At 38.8% G+C, this 16,228-nt stretch overlaps 1 protein-coding gene across 1 annotated transcript in view; it reads left to right on the top strand.

The window, feature by feature from the left end:
• The window catches only part of LOC123252464 (tubulin polymerization promoting protein), a 41,455-nt gene extending 26,732 nt beyond the window's left edge, over positions 1-14,723 (top strand). The window contains exon 2 of the mRNA XM_044681766.1: positions 14,408-14,723. Within this exon, the coding sequence (XP_044537701.1) occupies positions 14,412-14,723 (312 nt within the window). The 5' untranslated portion in view covers positions 14,408-14,411. The remainder of the gene's footprint in view (positions 1-14,407) is intronic.
• Positions 14,724-16,228: the final 1,505 nt, after the last annotated feature.

Here is a 16,228-nt window from a genome sequence, read left to right as displayed (position 1 = left end):
TCACCATAAGCTGCCCTTCAGGTGTGTTTACTCAAAAAATCTGAAAAGTGTGGTTATAATGCTTCATTTGTGTATTTGCTCCTTTTCTAATGAGTACTGTTTTATCAGAATAGATCACCATGCAGAGCCATATCTCAGATTGCCCATCTCCCCTTGGCTAGACAAATGGCATCTGATGGTCCAAAGGGAAATCAGTTTTCTGTTCACAAAAACAAGACAAAAGTGTCCATTGTTTATTCCCTTGGAGGGAAATGATAAATGACAATATTTATCTCCAGCTTGAAGAGCAATCAAATGCTTTAGTAAAATTATTAGAAAGGTGGGGGTGGTGCTACTGATTTAATAATGGCATATAAACACCAGAAATGTCATCAGGGATTTGGTCACAGGCCTAGATTATGGAAACATTGCCAAGTCTATTTGGTTCTTGTGGATGTTCTGATTTTAAGGATATATCAAAGGTTCCCTGCTGTCAATTAGCTTGCTGCTACAAGTTCCCTGGTGTTTCACAGTTAGTGGCTAACCACTCACTATGTGTATATTGTTCAGTAGCAGTATGTCATATAAATAGCATCTGTGGACTAGAACCTGAACTTCAGGGGGGCTTCAGGCACCATTGGGACCATAAGGAAAGGATGAGGGTCTCAAAAAAAAAAACACATGCCAGGAAATCCTACCAAAACTTTGGATGAGCTTAAAATTTACACAGTATCCCTAATCAAATTCTTATAGATGTAGACACAGTCCCGGGTCTGGCTGGCATTTGAGCAATCTCTAAAGGTCTTAGAGGGCATCTGTAAGATAAAGGGTCTCCATAATAAATATCAGGACATGGTGAGGAAGGGTGTTGAAGAGTAGAGAGAATTACCACACGATATTTTTCTTGAAGGACTGTAATATAAAGAAAGTATTACCCAATGTTTCTTTTCTTCCCAATACTCCATTTACACCACATGCTATCTTACTTTTAGTGTCCTGAAATATTTATAATGGCTCTGTACTATTTTCCCATGAGAATCTTATATCTATATGAGAGTTTGTGTGTGTGCTACTGTTTCCCAGGGAATGTGTTGCAATGCTTGATGTATCACAGATAAATCTTTGGTAATGTCAATCAATAAGATTTTTGTGGGTGCTCCATTTGTCAAAGAAAGATGACAAGAATATAAATTCGATCTGGGATTTGATCCAAAAAAGCAGCTTCCCAGGGATGTCCTGGACAAGTATAGGTGAATTCAGAATAGTCAGAGGTACCACAAGTTTCTAAATATGCAAGAAAGACTCAGTCATTTTCAAAATAATGTATTTATTGGAGGAAAGCACATTTTAGAAAGGTTTGCAGTCCCCCCAAAATGGGAAGGATAAAAAATATTTTAGCCCTTGTTTTGGAAAAAGCAATCAAAAAGTAGCTTTCATATTTTAGACTTTTTGGTTAATTGAAGTTTTGTGGGAAACATAGGGCTGAGATGATGTGGTAAAGGAGGAAAGAAGCTTATCAAAAGGAAAGACTCAAGAATGACACCAAACTTGAGAAACTGGGTAGCTTTGTGCTTTCAATAGAAAGAGGAGGGAAGGATCCTGAAAGGGGTAGGTATTTTAGGGGTGAGATGAAAGTCAGGGTAGGAGGGAGTAATAAGGTCAGTTTGACTGAACTGTAGAATGTGTGAATGAGAATGATGAGGATGGAAAGGCAAACTTCCAGGCAGATTGTTAAGGACTTAAGACATGTATTGGGAGGCTAAGAGATTCTATAATGAAGTTCCTAAGAATAAGGACAGAGATTGGGGTAATGTGTGCTAAGCATTGGATAAAATCCGTGAAGAAAGGCTTAAACAACAAAGAGAGTTCCAGAAAGGAATTCCACAAAGGAAGTGGGGGGGGGGGAAGGGTATGATTTCTTAAAGCAAAGGCTAAGATATATAGATGAGAGTATAGGGAGCTATATAGCAAAGGGATATAAGGTTTTACCCCAATAGACGCTAACTATAAATGACTGGTGAAGGAATGAATGAGTGAATAAGCATTTACTGAATTATTTCTATACACAAGGCATTGTGCTAATTGCTGAGATACTTAAAGTAAGATAATTCCCACCCTCAAGGAGCTCATTTTCAGTGGGGGAGACAACACATATATAGGATAGTGGTAGCTAGGAAATGATGTTTTAAGCTGGGAAGTCACAGGGATTTTGAATAGAACATTGGAACATTCAATTGATACACTAAGAAGCAATGGTACTATTGATTTGATTATAGCTTTCTGAGAAGGAAGTAGAAAAGGTATGATGGAGGGTAAAGAGAAGGTGAGTGTACCTGGTGTTATGAAACATTTTACCTATCAGAACGACACCCCAGGGAAGAAGAAGGAATTTACTAGTCACGGAAAGGTTCTTATGCTTCAGGATACTGTGATCCATGAGCATAGTGTCAGCATCAGTTCCTATAGCTCATCACTGTAATTGCTAGAGAGCTAGCGACTTGGGTAGTGGTTAGGGGCAGGAGGGAGTCCTTTACAGGTAACGCAGGTCCTCTCAGAAGAGCTAAAAATATGCTGTTGCCAGCTATGTAGCCTTATTCCAAGATGGCAGGGGATTAGACATGCCCAGAAGATGCCTTTGCATAATACACAGGCACTTGATTCCCAATCAACCTAATAGAAATCATTGGGAAGCAAATTGTCTTCCCAGAGCAAGTATGTGGGATGTCAGAAAACCTTCCTAGATGCGTTATACCTAATATGTAATATCTGCAATACTTCTGGTAATTCATGTTGAGTTAAACAATACTGGTAGAAAAACCTTAGAAAGTATCCTTAGGGATTGCAGAGTTGTAGGGTAGAGGATTGAAGATTTTTAGTTTAGCAGGGCTTATTTTTCACAGTGATGCTGATTGAAGATAGGAACAGTATTTGAATTACTAGAATACAGTTTGAGGTACAGGAATGGCTAGTTTTTGGCTAAGAATGGAATATATCGAACAAGCTAAAAAACGCATTTTTCTGAAGTCTTAAAGATTTGATCAAGAGAGCTGTAAACTGTAAGTGGAGTAGGAGCAAGGAAATTGCCCAAATGGGTTATTTTTTTGCTTCACTGTGTACATTTTATAAGAGTTCTGTTTTTGTTATTCTTTGCATGGAAATGGGAGAGTAGGAGGGAGAGGAAGCAATAATTAGGGTTTCTGAAAAGAAAAAAAAAGTCATCAAAACATTTTTTAAAAATATGTTTTAACTTTCTTTTACTAAACCATAGTTCTAGTCACAATTAGCTCAACCAGAACACAAATAACATTGCCATTCATAGCTTTACTTGGTAGGTGGGTCAATGAGTTTCTTCTAGCTCATCCAGGATTTGGCTTTTTTAGTTCTTGCTTTTAACAAAATAACTGCTAAAACATTTTTTAAAAAATACACTAATGGGGGCAGCTAGGAGACTCAGTGGACCGAGAGATGGAAGGTCCTGTGTTCAGATCTGGCCTGAGACACTTCCTAGCTGTGAGACCCTGGGCAAGTCACTTAACCTCCATTGCCTAGCCCTTCCAGTCTTCTGTCATAGAACTCATACTCAGTATTGAGTTTAAGATAGAAAGTAAGGGTTTATTTTTTAATATATAGACGTTAGACTAAAAGGGAAGTTACAAAGAAATCACAGATAAGCAGGTCAACTTGGAAGATTATACAGTGAATTTGTTAAATACTTAAAAGAAAAGCAAATTATATCTACTAGAGTTTCCCCATTTCATGTACAATTCTCTTTTTCCATTCAGTTTTGTATATGAAAATATTATTCTTGTTTGGTGTTCATTATTAAGTTCAAAATTTTTTGAAAAATGCAGATTTTAAAAGAAAGAAAACTACTCATATTCAACAGCTAAGCCAAACACAAAACCACGTAACACACTGTCCAATCAGAAGCAAAATATGGTTAATAATTTTAAGCGCATCACAAAACTGGCAGAGAGGGAAGATTTAGGGGGAAATTCTGAAAGGAGCAATTCAACTTTCTGCATTTCATTGAAGGTCTATCAGCAGAGTGCCAAAGGCAAAAAACTCAATAAGTCCATGACTAATTTTAGTGATAATTTCATTCTTCCTAAAGTCAAAGAAATAAAAATGAGAACCCACTCACTATTCCTTAGAACCTAATTCTGACCAATTGAAAAAGAAATAGTTGCTAGATTAGAAAGGATGGGAACCTTAGAAGCAATTACCAAGTCTACTTAGGCAGAAGGTAAGGATTTAAATTTGAAAGAAAGAAAGAAAATTACCAACACATAAAGGATGACAATAGAGGTCCATAGTAAGTGTGAGTGTGAGCCAGATGCAATGCAAACAAAAGAGAAATCAAGGAAATACATGATAGAGAGAAAAGATAGGCTGGTTATGCAGCAGGTATAACAGGTAGACAACATCCTGGGTTTTACACTGGCATCCTCTTGATGTCAGGAGGAAGTGAGGAAGGCTTCCAGGAGGTTACCTCTGCCTACCTATCTGTATCAGATCATATAAGTCTTTCCATGATTCTCTTTACTCATCCTATTCATTGTTTTTTGAAAGATAATAATATTGTTACATTCATGTTACAATTTGTTTATCCATTTTCCAGATGTGCATATCCTTTGATCACTTATCTTTTGGGGGATGTTTTTTGGCAATATATATGTATACATTTGTGTATGTGTATATACACATGTATATATTTATGCAAACATGTATAGATACATAATATAATGTAGTATACACATTGTAAATATGTATGCATGTATACACATGCATATATATTTATGGTGCATGTATATACTACATATTGTTGTGTATTATATACATTGTGAATATGTATGTGTGTCTATCATCCATCTCTCTGTATCTATATCTACCTACCTATCATCTATCCATCTAGCTATCATTTATCTGTCTATTTTTCTGCCTATCTATCTATCTATCTATCTATCTATCTCCTAGCCTCTATTGTTTTCCTTTGAGCACCAGCCATCCTGGTATGCTCCTTTTGTTTCCATTTGCATTTTTCTCTCCTCTTCCTCTCCCCTACTATGCTTTTCTCTACACTTTTGTTCTCCTTTCCTATTTTTCCTATGGCCTCTCTTTCCTTTTCCTTCTTCTTCTTTCTCTTGCAATGCCCGTTGGCACTGGTGGTGGGGTATAAGAAAGTCAGAATTGAGGAGGGGAGTAAGGAAAAACCATCGTGGTGATTTGTCCCCTACTCAAGGCCTTGCTGGAGGCATATAGCATACCGTGTTCTTCATTCAGACTGCTGATTGTGTAAAAGACAGAAGAGCCCTTCTCTGAAGAGCTCACAGCCCAAAGCCTGGCAAAACACAATGCCAAGACATCTAAACTACAGGCAGAAAACGAGAAGAGTGTGGCCATGGTGAGATATGATTAAGTGGTTCCTGTACTGTGCTCCAGATTGGTATGTGACAGACGCAGACTGAATTCTTTGCCTTCTTTCCTTGGTGAAAATGTCCCAAGTTAACTAAGTGGGTGTGTTCCTGAAAGCCAGATTCCATGTCTCCCCTTGTCATGGAGCTACTCTCATGATAGATAATGTGAGAAATAACATTCCTCTGAGTTTTCAGAAGTGTGTGAATGGCCTTCCTGGAGAGCACCCATGACTTCTGTTTATATTGCTTTGCAGTTAATAATAAATGGATACAATGGCTTACCAATAGATAAAGCTGGTGACTACATATTGTAGAAGGCTACATAACTTGGAATTTCCCAAAAGATCTCTCAGGGCAGAAGTGGGCAAGGCTTTGGTGGAACTTAGCCAAAGTCTGCAATTTGCTCCCTTAGTAAGTTATTGCTTTATCTACCACAACAAAACATGAGCAGTTCTTGGAGGGTGGAATTATATGGCATCCAAAATAGATGCAGTTATGAAAGTCTTATTAAAAAGTGTCCATCTGAGAACTTCCTGTTCCTTTGACCCTGGTCAGTTGCCTACCTTGTAGGAGTTTTGCACCAAAGCTTTGTATTTTTGGAGTTTTGTGTTCATAACTATTTCGTACCCTTTCTATTCAAATATTTGATTACTTATCTTTTGGGGGATGTTTCCATGGATTTCTCTGAGATATTTGATTATTATTATTCATTATTACTACTAGTATTATATCCCCACCAGATTGCAAGCTGGGCAAGGACTAGATTTTATTTATATTTGCATCTTCCCTGGATTCCAGCACACAGCTCTGCTTGCTCTAAGAAAACAGTCAATGAATGCTTATTGAATCTGTCTAATTGAAAGGGGTTCATGCCCAAAGAGAGACCCCGTCTTTGTTACAGGATCTGGGGTCTGCGTACTTCCCAGAGAATTAGCCTTGAGAGCCATTTGGAGCTTATTTATTTGTCTTTATGTTGAAAGAATCTAAGACTAGATAGAGTCTTCCCTTTATCTTCTCAAAAACCACTGAAAATATTCTGGGACCAAGATAGTTTTGAGGAGGAAGAGAGAGTGGTCTGCCCTAAGATTGTCCAGGCAGCAGTGTTTGTTACCAGCCTGAATGAAACTTGATATGGCTCTCCCTCTCACCCACACTTGACCCTTTTCCCTTTAAATGATGTTTGAGTCCAGGGAGGAACTAGGGCTCCAGGGAATATAATATACCAACTCTGGAGAGTACAGAGGAAAGTAAAGAGCCCCAGATTCCATCATGGGTTTGGTCGCCTGATATCTCCTGCTTCTCCTTGCTTAGCCATTTCCCTGGGACTGTAGGCCCTGTTTGGTCCAAGTGATTTATTTTCCTCTTCCTGCTGGTAGGAAAGTGGAGTTGGGGAGAAATGCAAGTAGAAAACAAGATGACAGGCCTGCTGGCCATGCTGGCAGCCTTTTAGTTCCTCCTTGCCTTCCTCTCCCTGGTCTCTGCTGCCCTGGAAGCACGATCAGGGAAAGCTGCCTGCTTGGGTACATGTCTGAGGGAGGCAGTAAGGGAACAATCGAGGCATGGATGGCCAGCCTCTGGGGAAGGAAATCCAGCAGCTGCAGGCTCCTTAGGCCAACACATGCTGCTTTCAGCTCCTTCAGCAGCAGCAGGACAACAGCTGGCAGGATCCCACAGATACTGGAGAAAATGCTCAATGAAGAGGATCTGGCTCAAATTTAGATTTCTTCAAAATTATAGGAACAAAAAACAACAACATAAACTTCTGATAATATGCAACTAATGAAATATTTTATAATCAATGCTAAATAACAGTTTGTTGTTGTTATTGTTTTTCCCCTGGACCAGACCTATAATTCCATTGATGCTGGAATTCTCAGTGAGTAATTCCCTCTGCCAAGTAGTGTGACCATCCCTCTGAATCTTAAGGCTTGAAGGTCAACTTTCTATAAACTTTTGCCACACATTAACCTCTGAAACACATTAACCTCTGTAAATAAAAGATCAATTGGGAAAACACTTACTGGCCATATTTGTGCTTCAATAAAACCATTTACTCACATAAACCTTACTTATTTCATTAAAGATAATGTTAACCCCTACTACTGTGGAATTGCTTTATTATGTAAGGTTTTAGAGAAGGGAGGCACTAGATTCCATAGAAGTAACCAAGATAGGCAAGGTTTTTCCCTGAATGTACTATAGTTCCTACGTATCCCAAGAATGCTTGCTGTAGAGCCTAAAGAGAAGGAAACACTGAGGAAGAGCATGATTGGAATACAAATACAAGAAGATATAGATAATATTATTGTTGCTGTTCAGTTGTGTCTGACTCTTCTTGGCAAAGATACTGGAGTGGTTTGCCATTTTTTATTCCAGCTCATTTTACACATGAGGAAACTGAGGTCACTTGTCCAAGGTCGCACAGCTAGTAAGCACCTGAGGCCAGATTTTAATTCAGGTGTTCCTGATTTTATGCCCAGGGCTCTATCCACTGTGCCACCTAGTTGCTTCCTATTGGTAATATTACATTTTAAAATCAAGTAAATACACAACCTGCAGGGATCCTTATGGACAGGCCAAGGGGCCCCATTTCAATTTGAGTTTGACATCAATGCATTGGATGGCAGTTGGATTAGCTGACCACTAAGGTTCCTTCCTGCTCTGTTATCCTTTGTTCTATAGATAAATCCATGAAAAAATGAGATTTGTTAGAAGATGCAACACTTCATTTATGCAGCATCATTACATAAGGAGCTAATCCACATAAGATAAACTAAGATCTTTTTGTTGGAACCATTTTTCATAGACATATTTCTTTCTTTTTTTAAAAAAAAAGACTTGGCTTCTGTCTTGGTAACAACTCTAAGACAGAAGAACAAGGGCTAGGCAATCAGGGTTAAGGGACTTGCCCAGGGTCACAACAGCTAGAAAATATCTGAGGTCAGATTTGAACACAAGACCTCTCAACTCTAGGCTCGGTGCTCTATGCACTATACTACTGAGCTGCCCTTGCATAGATATATTTCTAAAATGTATTCCTTACTTTTCTTCTGCCCTAAATAGAAAAAATGTAATTTAACAATGGTTTTTGTCATTAATTACCTATGTGACCTTAGAAAAGTCACCTTACAATTTCTAAGCAGTTTGGTATTGCACTGGCCTTTGGAGTCAGAAAGAAGACTTGAGATCGAATTCAACTTCCTACACTTTGAAGCTGTGTGGCCATCCCATAATCTCTGACTGTCTCTATTTCCTCAACTGTAAAATGGGGATAGTAACACCACCTACTCCACCAAAGGATGCTGGGAGAATCAAATTAAATAATATTTGCAAAGTACTTGGCTGGCACCACTTCTGGCATTCATCAGATACTGAATAAATGCTGCTTCTCTTCTAGGTATCAGTTTGGGTTTGTAAAATGAGAAAGTAAGACTAGATGGTTTCTAGGCTCCTTTTCAGGTTTAATATTCTGTTATAAACATTCAGCCCTAAAAGTCTACAATTCAGGGCAGCTCAGTGGATCAGTGGATAGAGATCCAGACCCAGAGATGGGAGGTCATCTGGCCTCAGACACTTCCGAGCTGTGTGACCCTGGGCAAGTTACTTAATCCCCATTGCTCTTCTGCTTTGGAACCGGATACTTGGTATCCATTCTAAGGCAGAAGATAAGGTTGTGTTTTTTAAAAAAAAAAACATGATCCTGTAATCAATCATATTGTGTCGTATGCAATATGGATGCCTTGTATAGTAGGAAAATCTTGAACCCCTAAAGACTGCATTGCCCAGAGTTCCTTCCTGTATTACCTAGAATGCTTTTCCTTTTGTTTACATTTGCGTCCCATCACGTTTGTATAAGTTCTGAGGCTCCGCCTGGTTCTTTCTCGTTTGCTCTGGCTAGTGGGCTGAATAGCTAGATCTCTTACTTTAGTTATTATTAATAAAACTTTATTAAATATCTAATCCAACCATAATAATTCCCATTTTCCCCTCTTACAGCCTTCAAGGACCACTAAAAAGCACACAGGATTTTTGGTCTCCTCCTCAGAAGCTGGGTCTCCAGGTGACCCATTCCACTCAATTTATAAAATGAACTTTTCCTGAGCCCTAACTTGAAGTGTCCATCCTGGTAGGGCCAGGAGCCAAGTACTCTAAACTGTGTGTGTTGGGTTCCAGCCAATGGAAGTTATGAATAAATGAGTGGTATTGTTTGTCCCACCTTTTCCCTTTTAGGATGGCAAAACACAAAAGCAGCTCAGCAGGAATCCTGGTTAAACAAAGTCTAAGCTGTGTTAGAAGCTCCTATTTTCAGATGAAGAGAAAGTGTTAATGATGAAATTGCTTAGAGATTTTAGGGCTCTCATAACCAACCCAAGGTCTCTTCCACTTGCCTACATTGCCTTTAGAGATGCTGGGCATGATAAGAGAAGCCGCTCGTGGAGAAGGGAAATGAGCAAGCACTGAACTCAGACAAGGATTGAGCCTTTCTCTTGGGTGCCAGTCAGCAGGAAGAAGCACACGGAATACCTTTTTCCTTCTGATACTTCACATTCAAGAGTCTCCAAGGGGATACTAATAGCATCCACCCAGAGACAGTTTAGCCAGAAGCAATCAAATCATTGGTGGAAAATAGATGTACTTTGTTGTAGCCAAGGTAGTGGAATTGTACAGTGAGAAGAGCATTGGGTTCAGATCTTGCCTTTGATGTTTACTCACCTATGTGCTATGGACAAATCACTTAATTCTAACCCTAACTCTCAGTTTTCTTTTGTAAAATGGAAATGGGAGTAGCATTTACTTCACAAGACATTTACAAGGATAAATGTACAATTGTATGTGTATGTGCATCTCATAATCTTTAAAGTGCTATGTAAATGCTAACTATTATTATTCTATGTATATATAAGTTCAGACAGACATGACTTAAAGTTTTCTTGCTTCCCTATTTGTCTCATCCCTGGTCATACTCCTGGAATACTGAGACGAGTCAGTCTCAGAGTGCAACCTACTCTGGAGAACAACTAGCAATTTATTTCCTGGGTAACCTATACTTTTCCTACTGTTTAAGTAGAGGAGGAATCAAAGGTGGTTTTTGGAAAATCTGCTGGCTTGGCATCATAAGAACTTGTCTATCTCCTTTTAACAAAGAGTAGTCTGACTTTCCGCACAGCAAGTAAAGGGTTGTCTGCATGCAAGAATCAGTATTAAGTGATTAATAATAATAATTAGCTAGTCCAGCCATGTGGATTCTTTTCAGGATGCCTCCACAGCTTCTACAGTACAAATACTTTCTTTCAGTTCAGGGAATACAAGTAGTATTTTCCCTTGTGGATTCATTTTTTCAACTACAGCAATGGAGACACCAAAGTTAAATGACTTTGCCGTAGTCACATAGTAGTTGGCAGAGCTGGGACTTGGTCTTCTAACTCTTAAGCTGGATGATCATACCTGGAGTTCTCTCCGTCCCTACTTTCACCTCTTGGAGCTTCTAGTCTCTCTTCAAGGCTCAGCTTGAGTGCCATGGCCTTCAGAAAGCTTTTTTTCCCCTAAATTTACTCCCATTGCTTCATAATTTCCTGTGTTTTTCTGTAAATATGTTCTATTTCTTTAGCAAAATATAAGCTGTTTAAGGGCAGGGAATAGCTCATTTTTCATTTATATCCTTAACATCTAACTCAGTGTTTGGAACATAGAAGGTACTTAAAAAATACTTGTTGGTTGTCTTATCTTTTCGTTGTTAACATGATATGATCATTTTTCTCTTTCAGTGTTTGCAAGTTTCAGGAGTTATAAGTTCTCAAGGTGAACAATCAGTGAATGGTTGGAGTGTGAGGTGACGTGAGCTTTAACTTCTTGGCGCAGACAATTCCAAATAGGTTTTTGCATTGATTTAAAATAAGACTTTGGGTGCTCTCTAACTTCCTCTTGTTTATCTTCATGTTATTTATTTCTCAGTAATATATTAGCAAGTTAATCATATCAGATCATTTTTTCCTCAACAAAGCAACTATAAACTTTGAGTTGGGAGCCAGATGTTTTTGATTGGGAACCTTCCCAAATTTCTCATCCTCGGACAAGGAAGATTCACTTTGTGGTTGGCAGTCAGGCCAATAAGACATAAAAAAATCTCTTAGTTGTGGAGGCAAGCAAGTTCCCTGCTGCTTAATCTGAATTACTAATGTCAAAACTCACGTCTCCTGCTCTGTATCTGAGGTTTTTTTAGGTATGAAGAACTGATCATAGACATCAAGATAAGAAAATGGTGTCACTCTTTGTTTTGACTCCATGCCTAAAGATGGTAGGGATAATGATGTATCTTTCTGTATCACACAATGATTTGAGGATTTAGGAGTGCTCCAGAGGAAATCCAAAAATATCTTTGTGGTCACAAAGGGTCTAATATTTAGAAACAAAACTGGCAATATCGGTGCCTGGAACAAGTTAATTGAATGAGGGAAAAGGAGGTGTCCCTGGGATACCTATTGATGGGGCAGACTTGGGAAAAGGGAGTGGAAGGAGGCCAGGTTGAACCATAGGGAAAGTGGAAGCATGCCATTTGGTGGTCAGTCCCCTCTAAATTGACATGCCCTGGAACAAAAGCACCATTGTCCTACCTTAGTTATAGCTTTGCTGATTCTATCTTGATAGACTTTCTCTCTGTTTTGTTTTTTTTTCCCCATATGATCATTCTCATACCTGATTTCCTTATCTTCAACCAATCCACTTATTCCATCTGACATATACCTCAACTGAAAACCTCAGATACCTATCTTTGATGCGGTGTTTTTGTTTCCAAGAGTTTCCACCTCTGTTTCCCCTGAATACTGCCCCCTTTCTCCCAACTATACTTAGATTGAAATCTAGATGTCTGCAGGGCTATTTATCATCCTTATATTTGATAATGGCAGCATCTCACATCTGCATTACACCTTTTATATTTAATATTATTTTTACAATAACCGAGAGGTAGGTAGAGCAACAGATATACTTATCTTCACTTGAATCATTATAATAGTTTATATTTATATAGCACTTTCAAATTATAAAACTCTTCGCATACATTGTCTCATTTGATCCCTTTACATTTAATATTATTTAGCAATAACTTAAAAAGGTAGCTAGAGCAACAGATAAGATTAATTGTCACTTGAATCATCATAATAACTTATATTTATAAAGGACTTTCAAATTGTAAAACTCCACAGAAATTGTCTAATTTGATCCTTTTATATTTAATATTTTTCTAATAACTCTTAAGAGGTAGAACAACAGATATAATTATTGTCACTTGAATCATACTAATAGTCTATATTTATATAGCACTTTTGAATTATAAAACTCTTTGTATACATTGTCTCATTTGATCCTTTCATATTTATTATTATTTTCATAACTCTAAGAGGTAGATAGAACAACAGATATACTTATCTTCACTTGAATCATAATAATAGCTTATATTTATATAGCAAACTCTTCACATACATTGTCTCATTTGATCCTTTTAAATTTAATATTGTTTTCACAATAACTCTTAAGAGGTAGATAAGAACAATAGGTATACTTATCGTGACTTGAATCATAATAATAGCTTATATTTATAAAATACTTTCAAACTATAAAACTCTTTACATGCGATGTCTCATCGGATTCATGCAACGACCATGTGTGATAGGTTCCTGAGTATTTTAACCCCTTTATACAGATAAGTAAAGTGTGGCTCAGAAAGATTAAGTGATTTTTCTCCTCTCAGGCTTCTTAACTAGAAAGGCCAGGACTCTGATCCCTTGCCCAGGTCTCTGTCTACAACATCAGATTCATATTATAGGATACATTGGCCTAGGCACCCAAGCTCTTGGGTGGCCTAGAAGCCCTGGCAATGTGAGCTGGGAACTAACTGGGGGATGAGGAATATTTGTCCAAATCATTGGAAACAAGTGTGAGATGTTTGGCAAATGCAAACTCAGTCAACTTTCCCTGTCAGTCATCTCAGTTATAATGAAATGTTCTGGTTGGGTCAGAGGTACGTAGGACTGCCAAAAAAGTTAACAGAGTGGTTCTCAGGCAGGGAGACTTCAGAAAAGTGGAAACACAAGGGTGTAGAGACTAGAGGTTCTGATTCCTGAGTCAGAAAGAATAGGGTTCAAATCCTGCCTATGACGTGTATCATCTAAATAAACCCAAATAAGTCATGTAACTGTTTGGGATTCCAGGCAAGGCTCTAAGACAGTGAGTGGCTGAGCAGGTACCAATCTGCATTGGGGCAGGGAGTTTCCTAACTAGGAATTCCCTTGCACTGATGAAATCATGGGTCTGGACCAAAAAAGAGATGCTGATGCCTGGGATAAGGCAGTAAAAGGATGTCTCCCATGATAGCCTTAATCATACTACTTTTACTCAAGGGAGAGAAAGATAGAAGTCTGGGACATGCTCAGTTTTCTCATCTATAAAATGAGGAGGGTGAATATAATGGCTCTGTGGTCCCTTCCAGTTCTATTCCTCTGATTCTGTTTGTTGTTACTTTGATTGTCTTATCTTAGTAATAGCTAATAATAAAAGCTAACATTTATGGAGTGCCTATTATGTGCCAGGCACAGAGCTAGTACTTTACAAAGATTATTTCATCTGATCCTTAAAACTACCTTGCAAAGTAAGTGCTATTATTATCCCCATTTTACAGGTGAGGAAACTCAGGCAAACTGAGGGTAAGTGATTTGCCCAGAGCCATACAACCCATAAATGCCTGAGGCTGGATTTGAACTCATCTTTCACCAGGCTGCTCCTACTTTAATGATCCAAGACCTTAGAGCAGAGGAGACAGTCTGGTGGCCTGGGGGTGACTCTTCCTAAGAGTTCTGACTTCTCTTTTGTTTGTTTCTTCACATCCTGGATTACTTGCCATAGCACGTATGAGACCTCCCAACATCCTGTGAGCAGGCTAACCAGGGAAGTGGCCCTCGGGCACTTCCATCTATGAGGATGGAACAGAATGACTTCTCTCTTTCTCTTTTCTCCAGCAAAATGGCTGACAAAGCAAAGTCTGCCAAAGCTGCCAACAAGACTCCCCCCAAGTCTCCTGGAGATCCTGCCAAGGAGAAATCAGGTAAACGGCTCTCCCTGGAATCTGAGGGCACCAATGAGGGGGCTACCGCCCCAGAACTCAGTGCCCTGGAGGAGGCCTTCAGGAAATTTGCAATCCACGGAGATACCAGAGCCACGGGGAAAGAGATGCATGGAAAAAACTGGTCAAAACTCTGTAAGGATTGCCAAGTAATCGATGGGAAAAATGTGACAACCACTGATGTGGACATCGTCTTCAGTAAAATCAAGTAAGTTTTATCCCTGTTTACGAAAAGTAGTTTATACTACTGTGGCCTTGAGAGCTTCATCTAGCCATAAAATGTAACTCAGCCTTCTTTCTGGATCCTCATTAATAGCTATGTGGATGCCCTTCCCTGGTAGGTAACTATGGGGATCCTTAGGTTTCTAGCTGGAATCTTTTAAGCAGAAGCAGGTTCTCCATTTTGCTAAATGGTAGGTCTTCTGAGAAGACTGAGTGCTGAGTCGTTTGAGAGTTTTCAGAATGTTTCTTGGATGAATTTTTTTATTGATGAAGGATTGTGACTAGAAATTCAACTTGGATGATGTCTGCCATGTTTTTGTTTTGTTTTGTTTTTTTGGTTTCAAAATAGTGTGCCCTGGTAAAGAAATGGAAAAGAATAGAAATATGGGAAAGGGAAAGACAGAAGGAGGGGAGAACCGCAATATAGTTGATGCAGATGCTTTTATGTGCTAGAATTCCAAATCCCTTGCTGAGTGAGGTATATATTACAAGAGAGAGAGACACTGAATTTTTTTTCAAGAGTAGGAGCTAAGCCTGAGATTTCACTGGTATCAGGAATTCCTAAGTGAGGAAACCATCAGTTCAGATTGGCACCTTTTCTGCATATCAGAGAATTAAAGAGTTGCCTAGAGCATTGCTAGGTTTAATAACTAGCCTAGGTCACAATGCCAATTTGAGCTGGAGGTGGGAATTTGAACCCATGTTCCTGTGTTTGAAGCCAGCTCTCTCCTCTGAGACAGCTCAGAGGCACAATGGATAGAGTGCTGGGAGTAGTCGGGAAGATCTGAGTTCAAATCCAGCCTCAGATACTTACTGCCTGTGAGAACCCTAGGCAAGTCACTTATTTGGCTCAGTTTCTTCATCTGTAAAATGAACTGGAGAAAGAAATGGCAAACCAATGCAGGATCTTTGTCAAGAAAACCCCAAATGAAATGGGGTCACAAAGAGACAGACACAACTGAAACAACTCAACAACTCTATCCTCCATACTATACCACTTCTCTAAATATTCTCTACATCTTTTTTTTATCTACCCATCATTTATTTTATCAACCAGAAACCTTTAAAAGGCAGCTTTTGGAATAGCTCCCATCATAAATATTCCTTCTGTTACCCAGAAGAGATGTTGGAGCAAATCTGAACAAAAGGAGCCCAACACCCAGCATAATAAACAGTTTCTGGTGATGAGATCTGCTCTGGGAACTAAGCTTCATCATATTTATATGTGTAGTCATGGTCCTGTCACATTTTTTCATAAGCACCTCTCCTTGGCTCTCCTTATCTGCAAAACTTAAATAAAACAGCAGATGGATTCTTTTCAAACACCGAAGTTTATTTTTTAAAATTTTGTTTTCAATGCAATCCATCTTTGTGTATTTCAGAATGCTGCAGAGTTTGAGGAATTCATACTGACTCTTGTTTCTCCAAGTGTTCTATCTCCATAGGCTTTCCTTGCCCACTTGATAGCTTTTTTTCCATCATTTCAAATCCATGC

Source organism: Gracilinanus agilis, chromosome 1 (genome assembly GCF_016433145.1).
Source record: "Gracilinanus agilis isolate LMUSP501 chromosome 1, AgileGrace, whole genome shotgun sequence".
NCBI classification, from domain to species: domain Eukaryota; kingdom Metazoa; phylum Chordata; class Mammalia; order Didelphimorphia; family Didelphidae; genus Gracilinanus; species Gracilinanus agilis.
Note: the sequence above shows the minus strand (reverse complement) of the source record. Positions and strands in the feature narration are given on the sequence as shown.